Genomic DNA, 15,687 nt, shown 5'->3' with positions numbered 1-15,687 from the left:
AGTTTTTGTTGATCGGAGCTTTGTGTATTCAAGCGGAACTTTCTCCTTTCTTCATGGTTTGTTTTGACGGCTTGTTACAGAGCGATAGGGGTAAGCCAGATGTCCCTTTGAAGTGTGTTTTCAACCAGAGAAGAGGGGAAAAAACAGCTTTTGAGAATCCATGTTTTAACATTAATAATCTTCCAAGCAAGAGCAGCTCTGCTTGTTAAGATGGCACAATGTCAAAAAAATATAGAGTTTGTAAAATTATAGACAATATTTTCAGAATTACTAAAATCATCAAATACATATGAGAGAATAGAACAAAAACTGGAATACTTGGAGCAGTTAACAGCAAAATATGATGAAAAAATGAAGATGTTATCAAATGCAAAATGAGGGGATTGAAACCCGAAAAACTGAAGTGGAAAATGAATATAAAGAGATTAAACTTGCTGATATTTATGGCAATTGGTTTGTTTTTGAAAATGCAAAGAATGGAATATTGAAAGAGGAAATAAATGGAGAGGAAATTATCTCAAAGGGCAAGAAATAGAAGAAAAAGAAAAAAATAAAGAATTTATGGACTATGAAACCTTATCAGCAAAAATATTGATAACACTGTTGACAATCAAAGACAAGCGGAATAAAGAAACAGAAAGAGGGCATCCAAATTATATGAGAAATCTTACAAGCAAGGAGTTGATAAGAGAAGTCCATACAAAGCTGATCAAGAAGATGTTTAGAAGATTAATACCACAAATGGCAGAAGACATAAGACTGTTTTGTCAATGGAAAGATACAAGTTGATAGATGGAAGAGTATAATTTAAAACTAGTTAAACTTAGTGAAATTTAGTGACAATAGGTATAGTTAAATAAAAAACTGATAATGATAATGTATACAATGTGTAGTGTTATGATAAGCAATAATTGGATATGAATATTGAATGATACCCATGAAGGGAAGATCAGAAAACCTTTTGGATTATATATAAAGGTCAATAAAAAAAAGAACTAAATTAAATAAAGTCAAGTTTTGACTATTGGGGGGAAAATGTTATGATACAGGATATAGTCAAATAAAGAAGGGATAATGACAAATAATTTATATATATTTATGGGTACAACATAAGGAAATTGGATGTAAATTGTAAACAGTGCTTTGAAAAGGAGGATTGGAAAATTTTGTTACTAAATATGGATGTATAGTTAGAATAGGACATAAGGACTCAGTACTATTGGAGGATTTTAGAAATAGTAAATGAAATGCCAGTATGTGGCTATGCATTAAATTTTGGTATATTTTATGATGAAGGACGTCTAAACAATGATTGTCCAATAAAACTGGAGGTATGATGATGGTAACATATATAAACATTGGAGTTAAAATACTTGAGTTAATATGAACTATACTTGATGACGGTGGAAGAGATGCACGAAAGCCTTTTGTAACCAATTGAAACACTTTCTACAGTATGTAAAGAAAGAAGATTTTATGTGTCATGTTTGTTTTGAAAATAAAAAATTATTAAAAAAAAAAGATTGACTCAGTTTTCTATCCTTCTGAAGTCAGTAAAATGAGGACCCAGATTGTTGGGGGCAATATGCTGACTCTGTAAACTGCTTAGAAATGGCTGTAAAGCAATATATAAGTCTAAGTGCTATTGCTATATTTGACCTAATTGAAGTGATATAAATACAGGTAGTCCCAACTTAAAACCATTCGCTTAGTGTCCTTTAGAAATTACAAAGGAACTGAAAAAAGGGATTTATGACCAGTTTTCAAACTATGGTCACCTAATCAAAATTTGGGCTTTTGACAATTGGGAGCCATGTATTCACAATTTGTAATTTTCCCAGCCAGCTTCCAACAAGCAAAGTTAATGGGGGAAGCCAGATTCATTTAACAACTACACGATTTACTTAAAAACTGCAATGATTAACAAAATGATTGCAAAATGGGACAAAAATCACTTAACAACTGCATTGCTTAGCAATGGAAATTTTGGAGTCAACTGTGGTCATAAGTCGATGACTACTTGTACTGTTATACGGAAAAATGTAGAGGACTGTTGAAAGTGCCTTAATATAGTGTGCAAACCCAGTCATGGGCCTTTGTAAACCATGGTTTGTTCAAATCCAACTACAGGTATTTGTGATTTAAATCATAGCTAATTAGTTGTTAATCAAATTATAGCTAAACATGATGAATGGACTAGGTTTATAAGTTGAAGCTTGATAAATTTAAGTCTACTCTGTAATTGACCAACCAATTTTTTAAGTACTAAAAACACTGAAGACCAATAAATCATTCCATCTATCTATCTATTTATCTATCTATCGTAATTTTCAGAATATAAGATACACCAAGGTTTTGAAGAGGCAAATTAAAAAGAAAAAAGTTTTTGCACTCTGTAAACCTCCCCAAAACGGCCTGTTTTCCCCCCCCCCAAAAGAGCATGAATAGACCTTAAGAGGCTTATAGAGTTTCCTGGGGAGGTGGGGGGGGGGGAAAACGAGCAAAAATATCCCGTTTTTCCCCAAAACGGGCCCGTTTTTTGTAAAAAAAAAAAGGCATTAGGAAGCTTATAGTGTGCTCCTGGGGGCCTGGGGGGGGGTAATTGATCAAAAAATCAATAAGCCCACTTTTGCTCATTTCCGCCCTCCCCAGCAGCTCTCTGAAACCTCCTACAAGCTATGCACGGCCATTTTGGTGAAGGGGCAGGGCTTCTGGAGCCAAAATAATGCTATATTCAGTGTTTAAGACACACCCAGATATTCAGCCTCTTTTTTGAGGGAAAAAGATGCGTCTTATATTCTGAAAATACAGTAATTTTATTTAAAGATCCAAAATACTAATTAACACCCATAGCATTTAAATACTGTACATGGAATATTTTTTCCAATTTTTTATTCTCTTACATACCATTTTAAGTATACATTCACATAATTGTTATTCTTCTTTACATTTGTCATTCTTATACATTTATTATTCCATTTAATAGGTTATAATATATAGTTTGGGTTGCTTGGGTTGCTTTATTTACCATCCCTTCTGCCTGTTCTAACACCACCTTATTTTCCCTTTCTTTTCTTTCTTTCCCACCCTCCCTTCTCTACTTTCTTCTTTCCTCCTCTCCTTCCCCTTCCTTCTTTCCTTACCTTTCTCCTACTCCTACTTTTCTCTTCCCCTTCCTACCCTATCTCCTTCTCTTTCTCTACCTTCCACTCTCCTCTCCTTACTTCTTTTCCTTCCTTCCTCTTTCTCTTATTCTCTCCTCCTCTCTCCCTTTCTTTTTCTGTAGTTACAGGTGTCTCTTTCAAATCTCATGTTTTTTGGGGATGGTATTTCTGCAAACCCAAATATAATTTAGTATCATTTCTTATTCCCTTACCTTCGCTAATCTATCTATGTTCCCCCACTTTATATCTCACTCTTGAATATACTGTATACTTGTATATTTAATATTTTCTTTTCTGTTTTCCCCTCCCCCCTTTTTTCATTTAATAGTGCATTGTCTGGGTTCTGTATCTTCTCCTTACTTTCTTTTCTAGCTTCCTTTCCCTAGCCAATCATATAATCTTTCCCATGTCTTGAAGTACACCTATTCCTCTTTATCCTTTATTTTCAGTGTCAACCTGTTCATCTCTTCACAGTCTAGTATTTTTCTTTATTATCTCTTCATCTGTTGGTAACTTATTTAATTTCCAATTTTGGGCAAATACAATTCTCGCTGCTGTAGTTACATGTATAATCAAATAAGTATCCTCTTTCTTAAGTTTCTCTGGGATAATACCTAGTAAAAATATCTCTGGTCTAAATTCTATTTCCTGTTGTAACATTTTCTCTACCATACTCTTATTTTAGTCCAATACTTCCTTGCTTCTGCACATGTCCACCACATATGATAATAAGAACCTGTTGCTTGTTGACGTTTCCAACATTTCACTGATTTGTCTTTAAAGATCTTTGCTAATTTTTCTGGTGACATGTGCCATCTATAAAACATTTTGTATAAATTTTCTTTGTAAGCTGTTGATATGGTTTATTAATAGTTCCTTTCCCATAGTTGTTCCCACTTTTCTAGCTCAATCGTGTAGTCAAAGTTCTTTGCCCAAGTTAACATTGTATCTTTAACCACTTATTCTTCTAACCTAGTTCTTAATAGATGGCTACATAGTTTCTTGATTATTCTTTCTTCTGTTCCCATTAGTATTTTATCCAATTCTGAACTTCCCAAGTTAAAACCATACTCCCTTTTATCTTTTTCATGTCTTGATTGTATTTGCAATGTCTTGCTCTTCTAATTCTTGTTTTTGTTTTAGTTCTCCCCTTTCTGTTAAGATATCTTCGTATCTAATAATATTTTTCAGATTACTAATATTTGGATGTGTCAATGCTTCCATTGTTGAAAGCCACATTGATATTTCTAAATAATGTTTCCCTTTTACTCTTTGCCATATTGTTAATAATCCATTCCTTACATAATGTCTTTGAAAATAGCCACGTGCCTTACTTTTACCATAAAATACTGTATATGGAATATGAAGGGGTGGGTGGGAAATTTACATATTCCTGATTCTCATTATATCTTGTCAGGAAGACACAATTTTAAGGACCAGCTTTAAGTAGAACGTTGTTTGAAAAACTATAGAGCTATATATAGTTTAAGCACAGTTTAAATAATTCAGAATATTCCAGTTATTGACTAGTACCAATATATAAATAAATCCCAATGCCTGTCATATTCCCTTGTACCACACAACCATGGGTTTCTGGGAAGTATAATTAGAAGGTGCAGTGGTGCTGAAATATCTACAGCTGTCCCAAGTTTCATTCTCACAGGAATCAGAAGTCCTGACATTAGCCCATTTCAATAATTTTTGCCCTACATCTTCCAATGTCACCTAATTGAAGCTTATAGACACAAGATTTTCAATTGTGTATACATCATCAGAACCAGAAAATGAATTGAAACTTACTGTCCAGAATCTAATAAAATGCTGTAACTCAGTTGCAAAGATGAAAAGGCAGTATAATAGAGAGTAAGCCAAGAACAAAAGAAAAAACTTGTAATTTGAGAATCCAACACAGTTGTTCACCCTAGGAAAAGAGAATACAAACTGCTGAAAATATATGTATGAATGGATACCCACACAAAATATCATTTATAATACTCCATTTGTTATTATAAACACTTCTGTTTTTCATATTACAATAATTCTTTAAATAAAGGAGTTACATCAATGAATAGTATAACTCATAATAATATTACAAACATAAACAAACATGTAATAGTGCCAAAATTAAAAACAGAAAGATGAACTGGGCTTAGTAAGATAGTTCTTTCAATATTTTCCACAAAATACACAGCTTTTGAACTAGTATATTACTCCTTCCCTGGAGTTTGTGAAAGAAACTGGTTTCAACAGTGTCACTAAAATCTTTTTCAGTAAAATCTTTTATTTTTTTTGCTAATAAAGACAACCAGTTTCTCAATGTTTTTGATATTCATAATGACAAAAAATTACTTACCAGGGACAGTGATGATCCATTTTCAAAATACATCTTAAAAATACAAACAATGTAGATTATTTTATAGAATTCACAGAAAAGTTAATCAGACTGCAACAAAACTTTTATGCCAAAGCCAATCTTAACCACAGAACAAGTTAGTCCATAACTTCAGTCGGTATAACTGGACCAGCATCTAAATGAGTAATTTCATTTGTGCTTGAGCTGACTTAGATATCATTCATATGATAACTTCCTTATTTTGTCGTACCATCAAATCAGCCTCTGGCTGGCATAAATTGAGGTGAAGTTTGGTTTGGGTTCAGGTTCTTGGTTTTATGTCTTTGGTTTTAATAGTTTTAATATGCTTCTATGTTATTTTTATTTTTGATTAGGAGCAACCCAGAGTTTGAGATAAGATGGATGGCTATATAAGTGCTTAAGCAAGCAAGCAAGCAAGCAAACAAACAAATAAAATTTCTGAAATCACTTTCAACAGGCAAGATGGAAATAAATTCTGAGTTTTGCAAATATTGTAATCTTTGTTTCTTACTTATCACAGACAGAACAGTGATGGCAACGATCTGGTTTTATAAGTTGGCATCTATCACAATATCTGATTGCTGTAAAGACACAAAAAGATTCATGTTTACCCTACTTGCTACCTTGTGTATATCTTCCTGCATATCTCAGACAACTGTGAAAAGTATGTAATAAAAAGTCATTTTGCTAACAATCTCATGTTTCTTTTGGGACACAAAAAATAAATGGTGTTATACATTATACCCTGTTTTCTCGAAAATAAGACCTCCCTGGATTATAAGCATGCGCTAAAATAAGCCCTCCTCCAAAAATATTTAAACACATGCACAGTCGGTCCCCCCATTTCCTCTGGTTGGTTGCTGTGCAGACAACACGAGGTGAGGCGAGACTGGAGGGGGGGGAAGGGAGAGGGGAACATGCCCCAGGCACCCCACAAACCCTTACCTAATGGCCACTCCCACAACTTTAGCCACCGCACTCCTGTCACACTAACAGCCACTACGTGCAACACAGAAGCGGTCATGAGGTGACCACACTCGCCACCTCCTGCACCTCAAAAATAATAAGACCTCCCTGAAAATAAGGAGGATAATCAGAAAGACATTATTATTGACAAATATTTACCTCCAGACATGGTTCTTGTACTGATAGGGAGGTCCTTGGCTGCCCTCTTTAGCACTTCTTGATGGGTTTCATTTCTAGGTTCTCTTTCCAGCAATTCCTTATCTGAATAGCTCAGATGGAACTAGGAAATAATGCAGTTCTTGAATCATTATTTATTAACCATTTGGTATAATCATCTTTAAACATTTACCTAAATATTGGAAAGTTTGAAACTAAAGAGATAATTCTTTGCAAGCAGATGTGGCTGCTTCTTTCTCAATTCAGAAAGTCTATCTATACAGGTTATCAACTTATCACAGTAATGGAGATTGCCCATTTGTGTCAGAAGTCGTGGACTATGTTACATGAAGCACATGATTAACAACTTTGTCCCTGCTTTCCCCAATGCTTCCATTAAACAAATGCACAGGTTGTTAAGTAGAGAATGAGGTGACTAAGGGGTGTGAGAAACCGAGGGAGGTGTAGTGCAGGCACAGGCACACCTAGGAGGCCTCCAGCACCCTCTGAGATATCCCATGGTCTGCCTCCTGTCCCTTGGGTTTCCTAGAGTTCTATATGCCACCTCCATACCCCACCCCATCACAACTGCACACATACCTTTTGAAGATATCCAGAGCTCAGGATGTTGGAGTAGAGAAGGCTGCTTCCTTGCTCAAGGGCAAAATCAAGAAAAAATCCTCTTGCTTTTGCTTCCATTGCAACTATTTCCTCCCCAGCCAGTGTAAATCATGCCTATTTTGGTTCCTTGTAATTCTTTCCTCCCCAGCCATCATAAATTAGTAGTGATTTATGCTGGCTGGGGAGGAAAAGATTACCACAGAAGCAAATGTGATGGGATTTCTACTTTGCTCTGCCAGCGTAAAACTAGCACTGGTGGCGCCAAGAAGAAATCATATCAATTTACACTGGGGAGGAGAGGATTGCAAGGAACCAAAATAGGCATGATTTCTTTTTAGCGTCACCATTAGACTAGTCATATGCTGGCAGAGCAAAGAAGAACCCCATCGCTTTTGCTTCCTTTGCAATCATTTCCTTGACAGCCAGCTACCAATTTAAGTTAGTTGGAGAGGAAAGGATTGCAAGGGACAAAATGGGAACACTTTTTTCTTAGCTTTGCAGCATAAGACTAGCGTAAAGCTAGTACTGGTGGCTCTAAGAAGAAATTGTAGTGATTTATACTCACTGGAAAGGAAAGGATTGCAATATAAGCAAAAGTGATAGGGTTTCTTTTTCTTGATTGTGCCGGGTGGGTGGAGCAAGGGAGAGGTCTTTTCTATCCTGACTTCCTGAGCTCTGGATAAGCAAATGGTGACCAGGGAGTGGGGGTAGGGAGGAGTGGATGGAACCTGATATGTTGGCAAAGCAGACCCAAATGCCTATGAGGACCTGGCTGGGAAGGATGGGATGGTAATACATGGGTGGCTGCACTGCAGGATCTATGTAGTTGGTCATAAGGGCAAATGACCATGAGGCTACTACAGGGTTCGTAACTTTGAAACAGGTTTGTATTTAGCTTTTGGTGTGTGTGTTGTAACTTCAAACATTCGTTAAATAGCCTGTTGTACCTCAAGGATCACCTGTAATCACATTTGTTTGAACATGAAATTATAACTTTATCCATAATTAAGGATCTGATTTATTAAAGCCTGGATTGTGCTGAGAGTTTTTTTAAGGGAATCCTGTATAATAAACCCTCCAATATTGCTAAGTGAAATTGGTAGGAAGGAAGTACATTCATATTCTTAAAAACAAAAGAAAACAAATAAAAAGACAATTATTTAAAATTTTGATTTTTTAAAATTGTGCAATATTGAAAATCAATACATCAATCTCTCTTCCCTATAAAAGTGATATAATATTTCATATATTAAAACTAAATCTGCCCTTAACTTCTTTAAGAAATAATTTGAAAGGCAATTTGAAAATGAGGTTAAAAGACAATCTTGATCACAGTGGAGAAGAGAAATCCTTGAATAAACAGCATTATTATCAGCAATGTTTTATATTATTTAATGAAAGAAGTGGGCCTTTGCAAGTAATTATAAAATGACTGTTATACATATATTTAAGCCAACATTTTAAAATAATGCTTTATTGTATATTAGTTAAATAATTAAAAATAATAGGTCTGCCTATAGAAACAAAAATGATTTTCCTTGTTTCCTTTATTAAGATCAAGGAATATTACATTTCTCCATTTATATACGTTGTAATGAATTATATATTTTTTATTTTATTTAATAATATGGTATTTTAAATATGTTAACATTATTACCACCACAATTAGTTGAGCTGATGACAAGACTAAGAAAATTCAGTATTAAGGTACTGAATATACTTTTTGGAGGGTATTTTCCCTTTTATACAACATATCCTTATTTCTATAATAGCAAATTAGGGAAAAAAGAATAAGTACATGAAAGATCACACAATATAAACGGATGTTTTTCAATAAATACCATGTTTCCCTGAAAATAAGACAGGAACTTATTTTCTTTTGACCCCTGAAATAAGCATTTGGACTTATTTTCGGGGAGATCTTATTATTTTTGAGGTGCAGGAGGCAGCGAGCATGATCACCTCATGGCTACTGCTATGTTGCAATATTTTCAGGGAGGGCTTATTCTCAGGGGAGGGCTTTTTTTAGCACATGCGCTCAAAAACCCGATTGGGCTTATTATCCGGGGAGGTCATATTTTCGGGGAAACAGGATATTAAAAGCTTTGATATTATCAATAGAGTGCACATGTTGGTAACCTGTGTCTTCAGATGAACAGATGGAAAGCAAGAGAGAATATATTTATGTAGGATGTTATTTACTGTATACACACAGAACCTTTGTGCACCAGAAAAAAAATAGTAAACAAGTTTTTTTTTCCTTACAGAAAATTATAACTTACTTCTTTGGAAGGATTCATTGGTAATGTAAAGATTGTTTTCCAGTAAGACCACAAAAACATCATGAAAAATAGATGATACGCAATCAGGCACACCACTAAAACAAGATCATAACATTAAGACATTAAGCAGATAGAAATTGTCAGAGATATACAGACAACCAAAAAAGAAAAGAGCCAAACATTTCCAATGGTTCACAATAAAGAACACTGCTATCTCAAAACCAACAGGATTATAAAATAATGGCTATTAAAGAAGCTACAAAGCACTACCAGAATGTATTCAGATAGAAATGTATTCAGGAAGAAAATTCTGTGTGTTCTGTTATTTAAACTTTTCATTATCTATATCTGTATTCCTTGGAATGAATCTAATGGGGGCAAGAAAATCTTAATGTGTCTATAGCAAGATTGGTTTTATACAATAACAACAAAAACTCAAGGGCACTGTTCTAACAAATCAAAGACTTATTTATATCCTATTGCCATTAAGACCAATTACTCTTCTATAGCAGCTAATGTTCAGAGATATGGTAAACAGGCATCCTGATTAGTTAAAAATAAGGTAGTCAATAACTACTAATCCATCTAATGCATCTTAAACTCATCTAAGCTTATCGTCATCAATGTAGTTTTACTACATAATATAATTTATGGATGGAATAAAAAAGCTGATAAATTTCTGCTCAAGAAGTCTACAATTTAACTACTAAAATAAAGAAGATATAATCAAAGAAAAACAAGAAAATAGCTTAGTTTGGCAATGATATTAGCCTCAGTAGGAGATAGGACAAAATTCATAGCAATACACAAGATAGACACTGTTATATATTCCTTAACAGTTTCCTGACTGGTTCTGCCCCGTTTTCTAGGGCAAGGAGTAATATAAGTACTACAATCTTGGTTTTAATGCAGCAAATAGAAGTATAGGAATGGGAAGGAGTCTGGTAGTATCAACTAAAGTTACCTCAATTTATTCTATTATATTATAAAGAATCTGATTGTATCTGGTCATACACATAGAGAAGATAGATCAACCTTCTGTCCCCTTTTTCTTTAGAAAACCTGATGATCATTGCTTACTTAGGTTTAATGATCTAGCTATAGGGAGACATAGAAACAAAAATGCAGCCTAAAATCCAATTTAAAAAGGCATGCAATCTTCAATTATTTATTGCTGAAATAAATAAAATTTTGATGAAGTGCCTGAACACATGCACATTATAGCAGCCTTAAATTCTATAAACTACAAAGTAGGAAAAATAGCTATTACTTACTTTTTTCTCCAATATTTGATATTGTTACTGCAAGAGAAAAAAGGAGGAAAGATCAGTGAGAAAACTTGACATTATTTGGACACAAAAAAAGCATTCTCAGTTTTTGGAGTACCGACAGTGTCTTATTTTCTTATGATCCCCAAAATAAGTGCTTGGCCTTATTTTTGGGGAGGTCTTATTATTTTTGAGGTATAGGAGGCGGTGAATGTGATCACCACATGACTGCTGCTGTGTTGCAATAATTTCAGGGAGGGCTTATTTTCAGGAGAGGGCTTATTTTAGCGCATGCGCTCAAAAGCCCGATTGGAGTTATTATCTGGGGAGGTCTTATTTTCGGGAGACGACTTTGTTGACCTTCTTGAAAGACATGAAGACCTTGACTTCTCTCACCGGAGTTTGCCTGGAATCTTAATGGAACTCTGTTTGTATGTAAGATACAAACATACAAGTTATTATGTGTGGGAAGGTATTATTTTTTTACAGAAGCCTCAATTTGGTTACTTTAAGTTGTATATTTTATTTTGTTTACTGCTGAGAGTTCCTTTTGATGGGTAGCAATATACTATGTATTTATTAAATGATACATTAAGAAACAATGGGATTAAATTAGAAGGAAGTCAATTTCAGTTTGACATCAGAAAAAATATATTAATTATACAAACATTAGAAGAACAGATTGCCTCCTGATAAATGGTGGATTTCCCTTAGTTGAAATATTTAAACAAAGGTTGAATGGCCATTGTCATAGTTACTGTAATAAGGGATTCTTGCAGATTTAACTGAATATCTTTATAGCATTTTCCCAATCTTACATTCAATAATTCTATGAAATATGAATTGTTAAGGAATGAAATATTTAAATTTAATTATTTTACAGAATGACTAATTACAAAGAATTAATAAATTGTAGATGTTCTGGAAACTAATAATGATTTGCTAGTTACGTGTTCTGACGCCCCTCCTCTGTCCAGGAACGAAAGCCGAGACAAACGTAAATAAGAATGTTTTTTAATCAGTCCAGACTCTCGTTGGCTGAAAGCCAAATAAACAAAGTAATAAGCACTCTGGCAGCAAGTCCTACAAACCTTGGCAGCAATGCAAACAAACTCTGGCAGCAATCCAGCCTGCCAAGTTTGTTTCTCATTAGTCCCTAACGTTGACTTCTGCAAGAAGGGCGTGGCACAAGCAGTCTCTTTTATAATCAGGAGAGGAGCTTAATAAGCATCAGCTGAGCGTAATTACCTCCTGTAATTACATAGTTGTTCTTGACGCCGAGTAGACCTTTGATAGTGTGCATCCCGGAACAACTCACAGGTGGTTTCTGGATCACTCTCTCTTGTCTCCCCCCCACTGATCCAAGGCTCAGGCGTCACCTGGTGGCCCACCAGTCTCTCTGCGCCATGCTCGGAGTCGGAACCCTGCCCAGGGTCCTCCACATCCTCCAGGGCTGACTCATAAGGCCCCTCGCTGTCAGAGTCTGGTGGCAGGTCCAATGGCTCCTGCCGGATCACAACACTATCCCTCACTGCAGGGCCCTTCCCCCGGGTCTGATGCTCGGGAAGGGTTGTCCGCATGATAGGCTCGCACCAGGGCAGGGGCATGCACGGCCATTGCATCGGTCCAGGTCCCCCATCCGACCCTCATCCGTCCAGTCTACCAAATACTGGAACTGTCCCTTGAGCAATCCTGAGTCACGGAACTGGGCCACTTCGTGTGGTGGCCACGTGTCCACAGCACACAATGATGGCTGAGGGGAAGAGGGTTGGCGGAGAGGACAAGCCGATTGTTCAGGGATCAGGAGCAAGCGACGGAACATCGGGTGCACTCGCATTGAGCTTGGGAGGATCAGGCGATAGGCCACCGGGTTGATGACGGTCTCCACGGGGAATGGTCCAAGATACCGGTGGTCTAACTTCTTAGCCAGCTGGTGGGATGGAAGATGCCGTGTGGACAGCCACACGCGATCTCCCACAGCCAACTCCGGCACTGCATGCCGAGACTTATCTGCCACCCTTTTGTAATCCTCCTTCGCCTGGTTCAGATAGCGGCGCACCAATTGGTGGACCTCCTGGAGCTCAGAGAGGAAGTCCTGTGCTGCGGGGACTGAGGAATCCACTGGGGTGAGAGGGAAAAAACGAGGGTGGTACCCGATATTAGCCATGAAGGACGTCGTCCGTGTGGAGGTGTGCTGGGAGTTGTTAAATGCAAACTCCACCACGGCCAGGTACTCCGTCCAGTTGTTCTGCTGCTGATTCACAAAACAGCACAGGTACTGTTCTAGAATCCCAATCACCTTCTCCATACCCCCATCGGTTTTGGGATGGTGCACCGAGGACAAACATACTTGGACATCTAGAGCTGCCATCAATCCTTTCCAAAACTGGGCCGTGAATTGCGTCCCACGATCCGAGACGACCCAGTCAGGTAGGCTGTGCAAGCGGAACACCTGTTGGATGAACATGCGGGCCGTGGCGCGGGCTGTCGGCAATCTCCGACAGAGGATGAAATGTGCCATCTTGGTGAGCATGTCAACCACAACGAGGACTGTGGTAAACCCTGATGATGGAGGCAGCTTGGTCAAGAAGTCCATGGACACGGCTCCCCAGGGTCTCTCCGGGGTCGGCAAGGGCTGCAATAAACCTGGAGTAGCTCCCGTTGCTGACTTGGCCTGTCGACACTGGACGCATGACGTACTTCTGCCCATCATCTTGTAAGTGGGGCCACCAGAACATACGAGAAACCAGGTGCAATGTCTTGAAAAGACCAAAATGTCCTGCTGTTGGAGTGTCATGACACTGGGAGAGAACCAGTCCACGGAGGGGCCCTATGGGCACGTAGAACCGGTCCTGATACCTCAGAAGGTCCTCATCAAAGGTCCACGGGGAAGCCAGCCCTACTTCCGCCTTTTGTTGCTCCACCCACTCGTCGCCCCGCTGTGCATCCCGTATCAGAGACCGTACGTCCACAGGTTCATGAACTGCAGCAAAGGATTCGATGGGTAGAACAGTCCGGGGTGGAAGCGAGTCCGCAGGGTCAGAGTACTCCGGTTTCCTAGACAGCATCCGCCCTTTGATTCAACGCACTAGGGATTTACGTCACCTTAAAATTGAACCGGGCAAAGAACAGAGACGACCGGATCTGGTGTTGGTTCAGCTTACGTGCCGTGGTCAAAAACTCCAAATTCCGATGATCTGTCCGGACCTCGACCTGATGCCTGCCCCCCTCCAGGTGATGCCTCCAGGCCTCGAACTCCTCCTTGATAGCCAACAACTCCTTCTCCCATATGGTGTAATTGCGCTCGGAAGGATTGAGTTTCCAAGAGTAGTAAGCGCAAGGGAAAAGGGTACCATCAGGGGCGTGAGCCTGCAGCAACACCGCACCCACCGTGACGTCAGACGCGTCCACCTCCATGACAAATGGACGATGGGTATCAGGGTGCTTCAAGATCTGCTCCTTCGTAAAAGCCTGCTTCAGGGCCACGAACGCTCGCTGCTCCGTGGGACCCCAGTGAAACGGCACTTTCTTTTGCAGGAGCCGAGTGAGGGGCGCGGTCAAGAAAGCAAAGCTGGGAATGAAGGTCCGGTAGTAGTTGGCAAACCCGAGAAGTCTCTGCACATCCTTCATATGTCGAGGAGGTTGCCAACTATGCAACGTCTCCACCTTGCCTGGCTCCATCACAATTCTTTCAGGGGAGATAAGGTGCCCCAGGAACTCGATGGTAGTCTGCCAAAACTGACACTTCTCCAGTTTTGTGAACAAACGATGTTCTCGGAGTCGCTGCAAGACCAGACGCAAATGACGTTGATGATCCTTCCGGGACATCGAGTAGATGAAGATGTCGTCCAGGTAAATGACAACAAACTGATCCAACATGTCCCGTAAGATATCGTTCATAAAATGTTGGAAGACTGCCGGCGCATTCGTCAACCTGAACGGCATGACTGTGTACTCGAAATGTCCGTACCGGGTGCCAAAGGCCGTCTTCCATTCGTCCTCCGCCCTGACTCGAACCAGGTTGTAGGCGCCATGCAAATCCAACTTTGTGAATACTGTTGCCTCCCGGAGCCGCTCCAACAACTCTGGAATCAGGGGCAGCGGGTACCAGTTACGTACCGTGATGGCATTCAGGCACCGGTAATCGCAACAAAATCTCAGATCCCCAGTCTTCTTTTTCACGAAAAAAACCGGGGCAGACAAGGGCGAGGACGAAGGCCGGATAAACCCCCTGGCAAGGTTCTTATCAAGAAAGTCCCGCAACGCGGCCAACTCCAGCTCAGACATGGAGTACAGATGACCCGTAGGGAGCTTCGCATCAGGTGCCAGGTCAATGGGACAGTCATAAGGCCGATGCGGTAGCATTGATCCGCCTCCTGCTTGCTGAAGACATCTGCGAAGTCCGCTAAACCCGGCGGCACGTCCACCTTGGGTGATCTGGGTACCTGGGCCACACAGACCTGCCAGATGTGGTCGACGCATTGCAGGGTTGGGAACGTGACCAGATTTTGTGACTAGTAGATCTGAGGGTCGTGCGTCCGCAGACAAGACAAGCCCAAGACCACGGGGAAATGCAGGACCGAAGCAACGTAAAATTGGATGGCCTCCTCGTGCTCCCTGAGGATCAAGCACAAAGGTTGCGTGGCGGCCTTGATAGGCCCAGACAGAAGCAACCGGCCGTCAATGTCTCGACTGGCATCGGTGGGTCCACCGGACAGAGGGACGTCGTACGCTGTAGCAAACGCCACATCCATAAAGTTCGTGGTAGCCCCAGAATCGACAAAGGCTTGGACTGGAATTCCCTGCGGACTACCCGACAAGAGGATGTGTGCTGCTAAAACCATATGCCATGGCGG

At 39.3% G+C, this 15,687-nt stretch overlaps 1 protein-coding gene across 1 annotated transcript in view; it reads right to left on the bottom strand.

Moving 5' to 3' along the window:
• ZDHHC2 (zDHHC palmitoyltransferase 2) overlaps positions 1 to 15,687 on the bottom strand; it is a 30,981-nt gene that overhangs the window by 11,754 nt on the left and 3,540 nt on the right. Inside the window, exons 2-7 of the mRNA XM_014053054.2 lie at positions 10,838 to 10,864; positions 9,564 to 9,658; positions 6,664 to 6,784; positions 6,050 to 6,119; positions 5,518 to 5,550; positions 4,965 to 5,085 (exon numbers count right to left, since the gene is read on the bottom strand). Of these exons, the coding sequence (XP_013908529.1) occupies positions 4,965 to 5,085; positions 5,518 to 5,550; positions 6,050 to 6,119; positions 6,664 to 6,784; positions 9,564 to 9,658; positions 10,838 to 10,864 (467 nt within the window). The remainder of the gene's footprint in view (positions 1 to 4,964; positions 5,086 to 5,517; positions 5,551 to 6,049; positions 6,120 to 6,663; positions 6,785 to 9,563; positions 9,659 to 10,837; positions 10,865 to 15,687) is intronic.

Source organism: Thamnophis sirtalis, unplaced genomic scaffold (genome assembly GCF_051295495.1).
Source record: "Thamnophis sirtalis isolate CommonGarterSnake01/CBP01778 unplaced genomic scaffold, rThaSir2_p1.2 scaffold_10, whole genome shotgun sequence".
NCBI classification, from domain to species: domain Eukaryota; kingdom Metazoa; phylum Chordata; class Lepidosauria; order Squamata; family Natricidae; genus Thamnophis; species Thamnophis sirtalis.
Note: the sequence above shows the minus strand (reverse complement) of the source record. Positions and strands in the feature narration are given on the sequence as shown.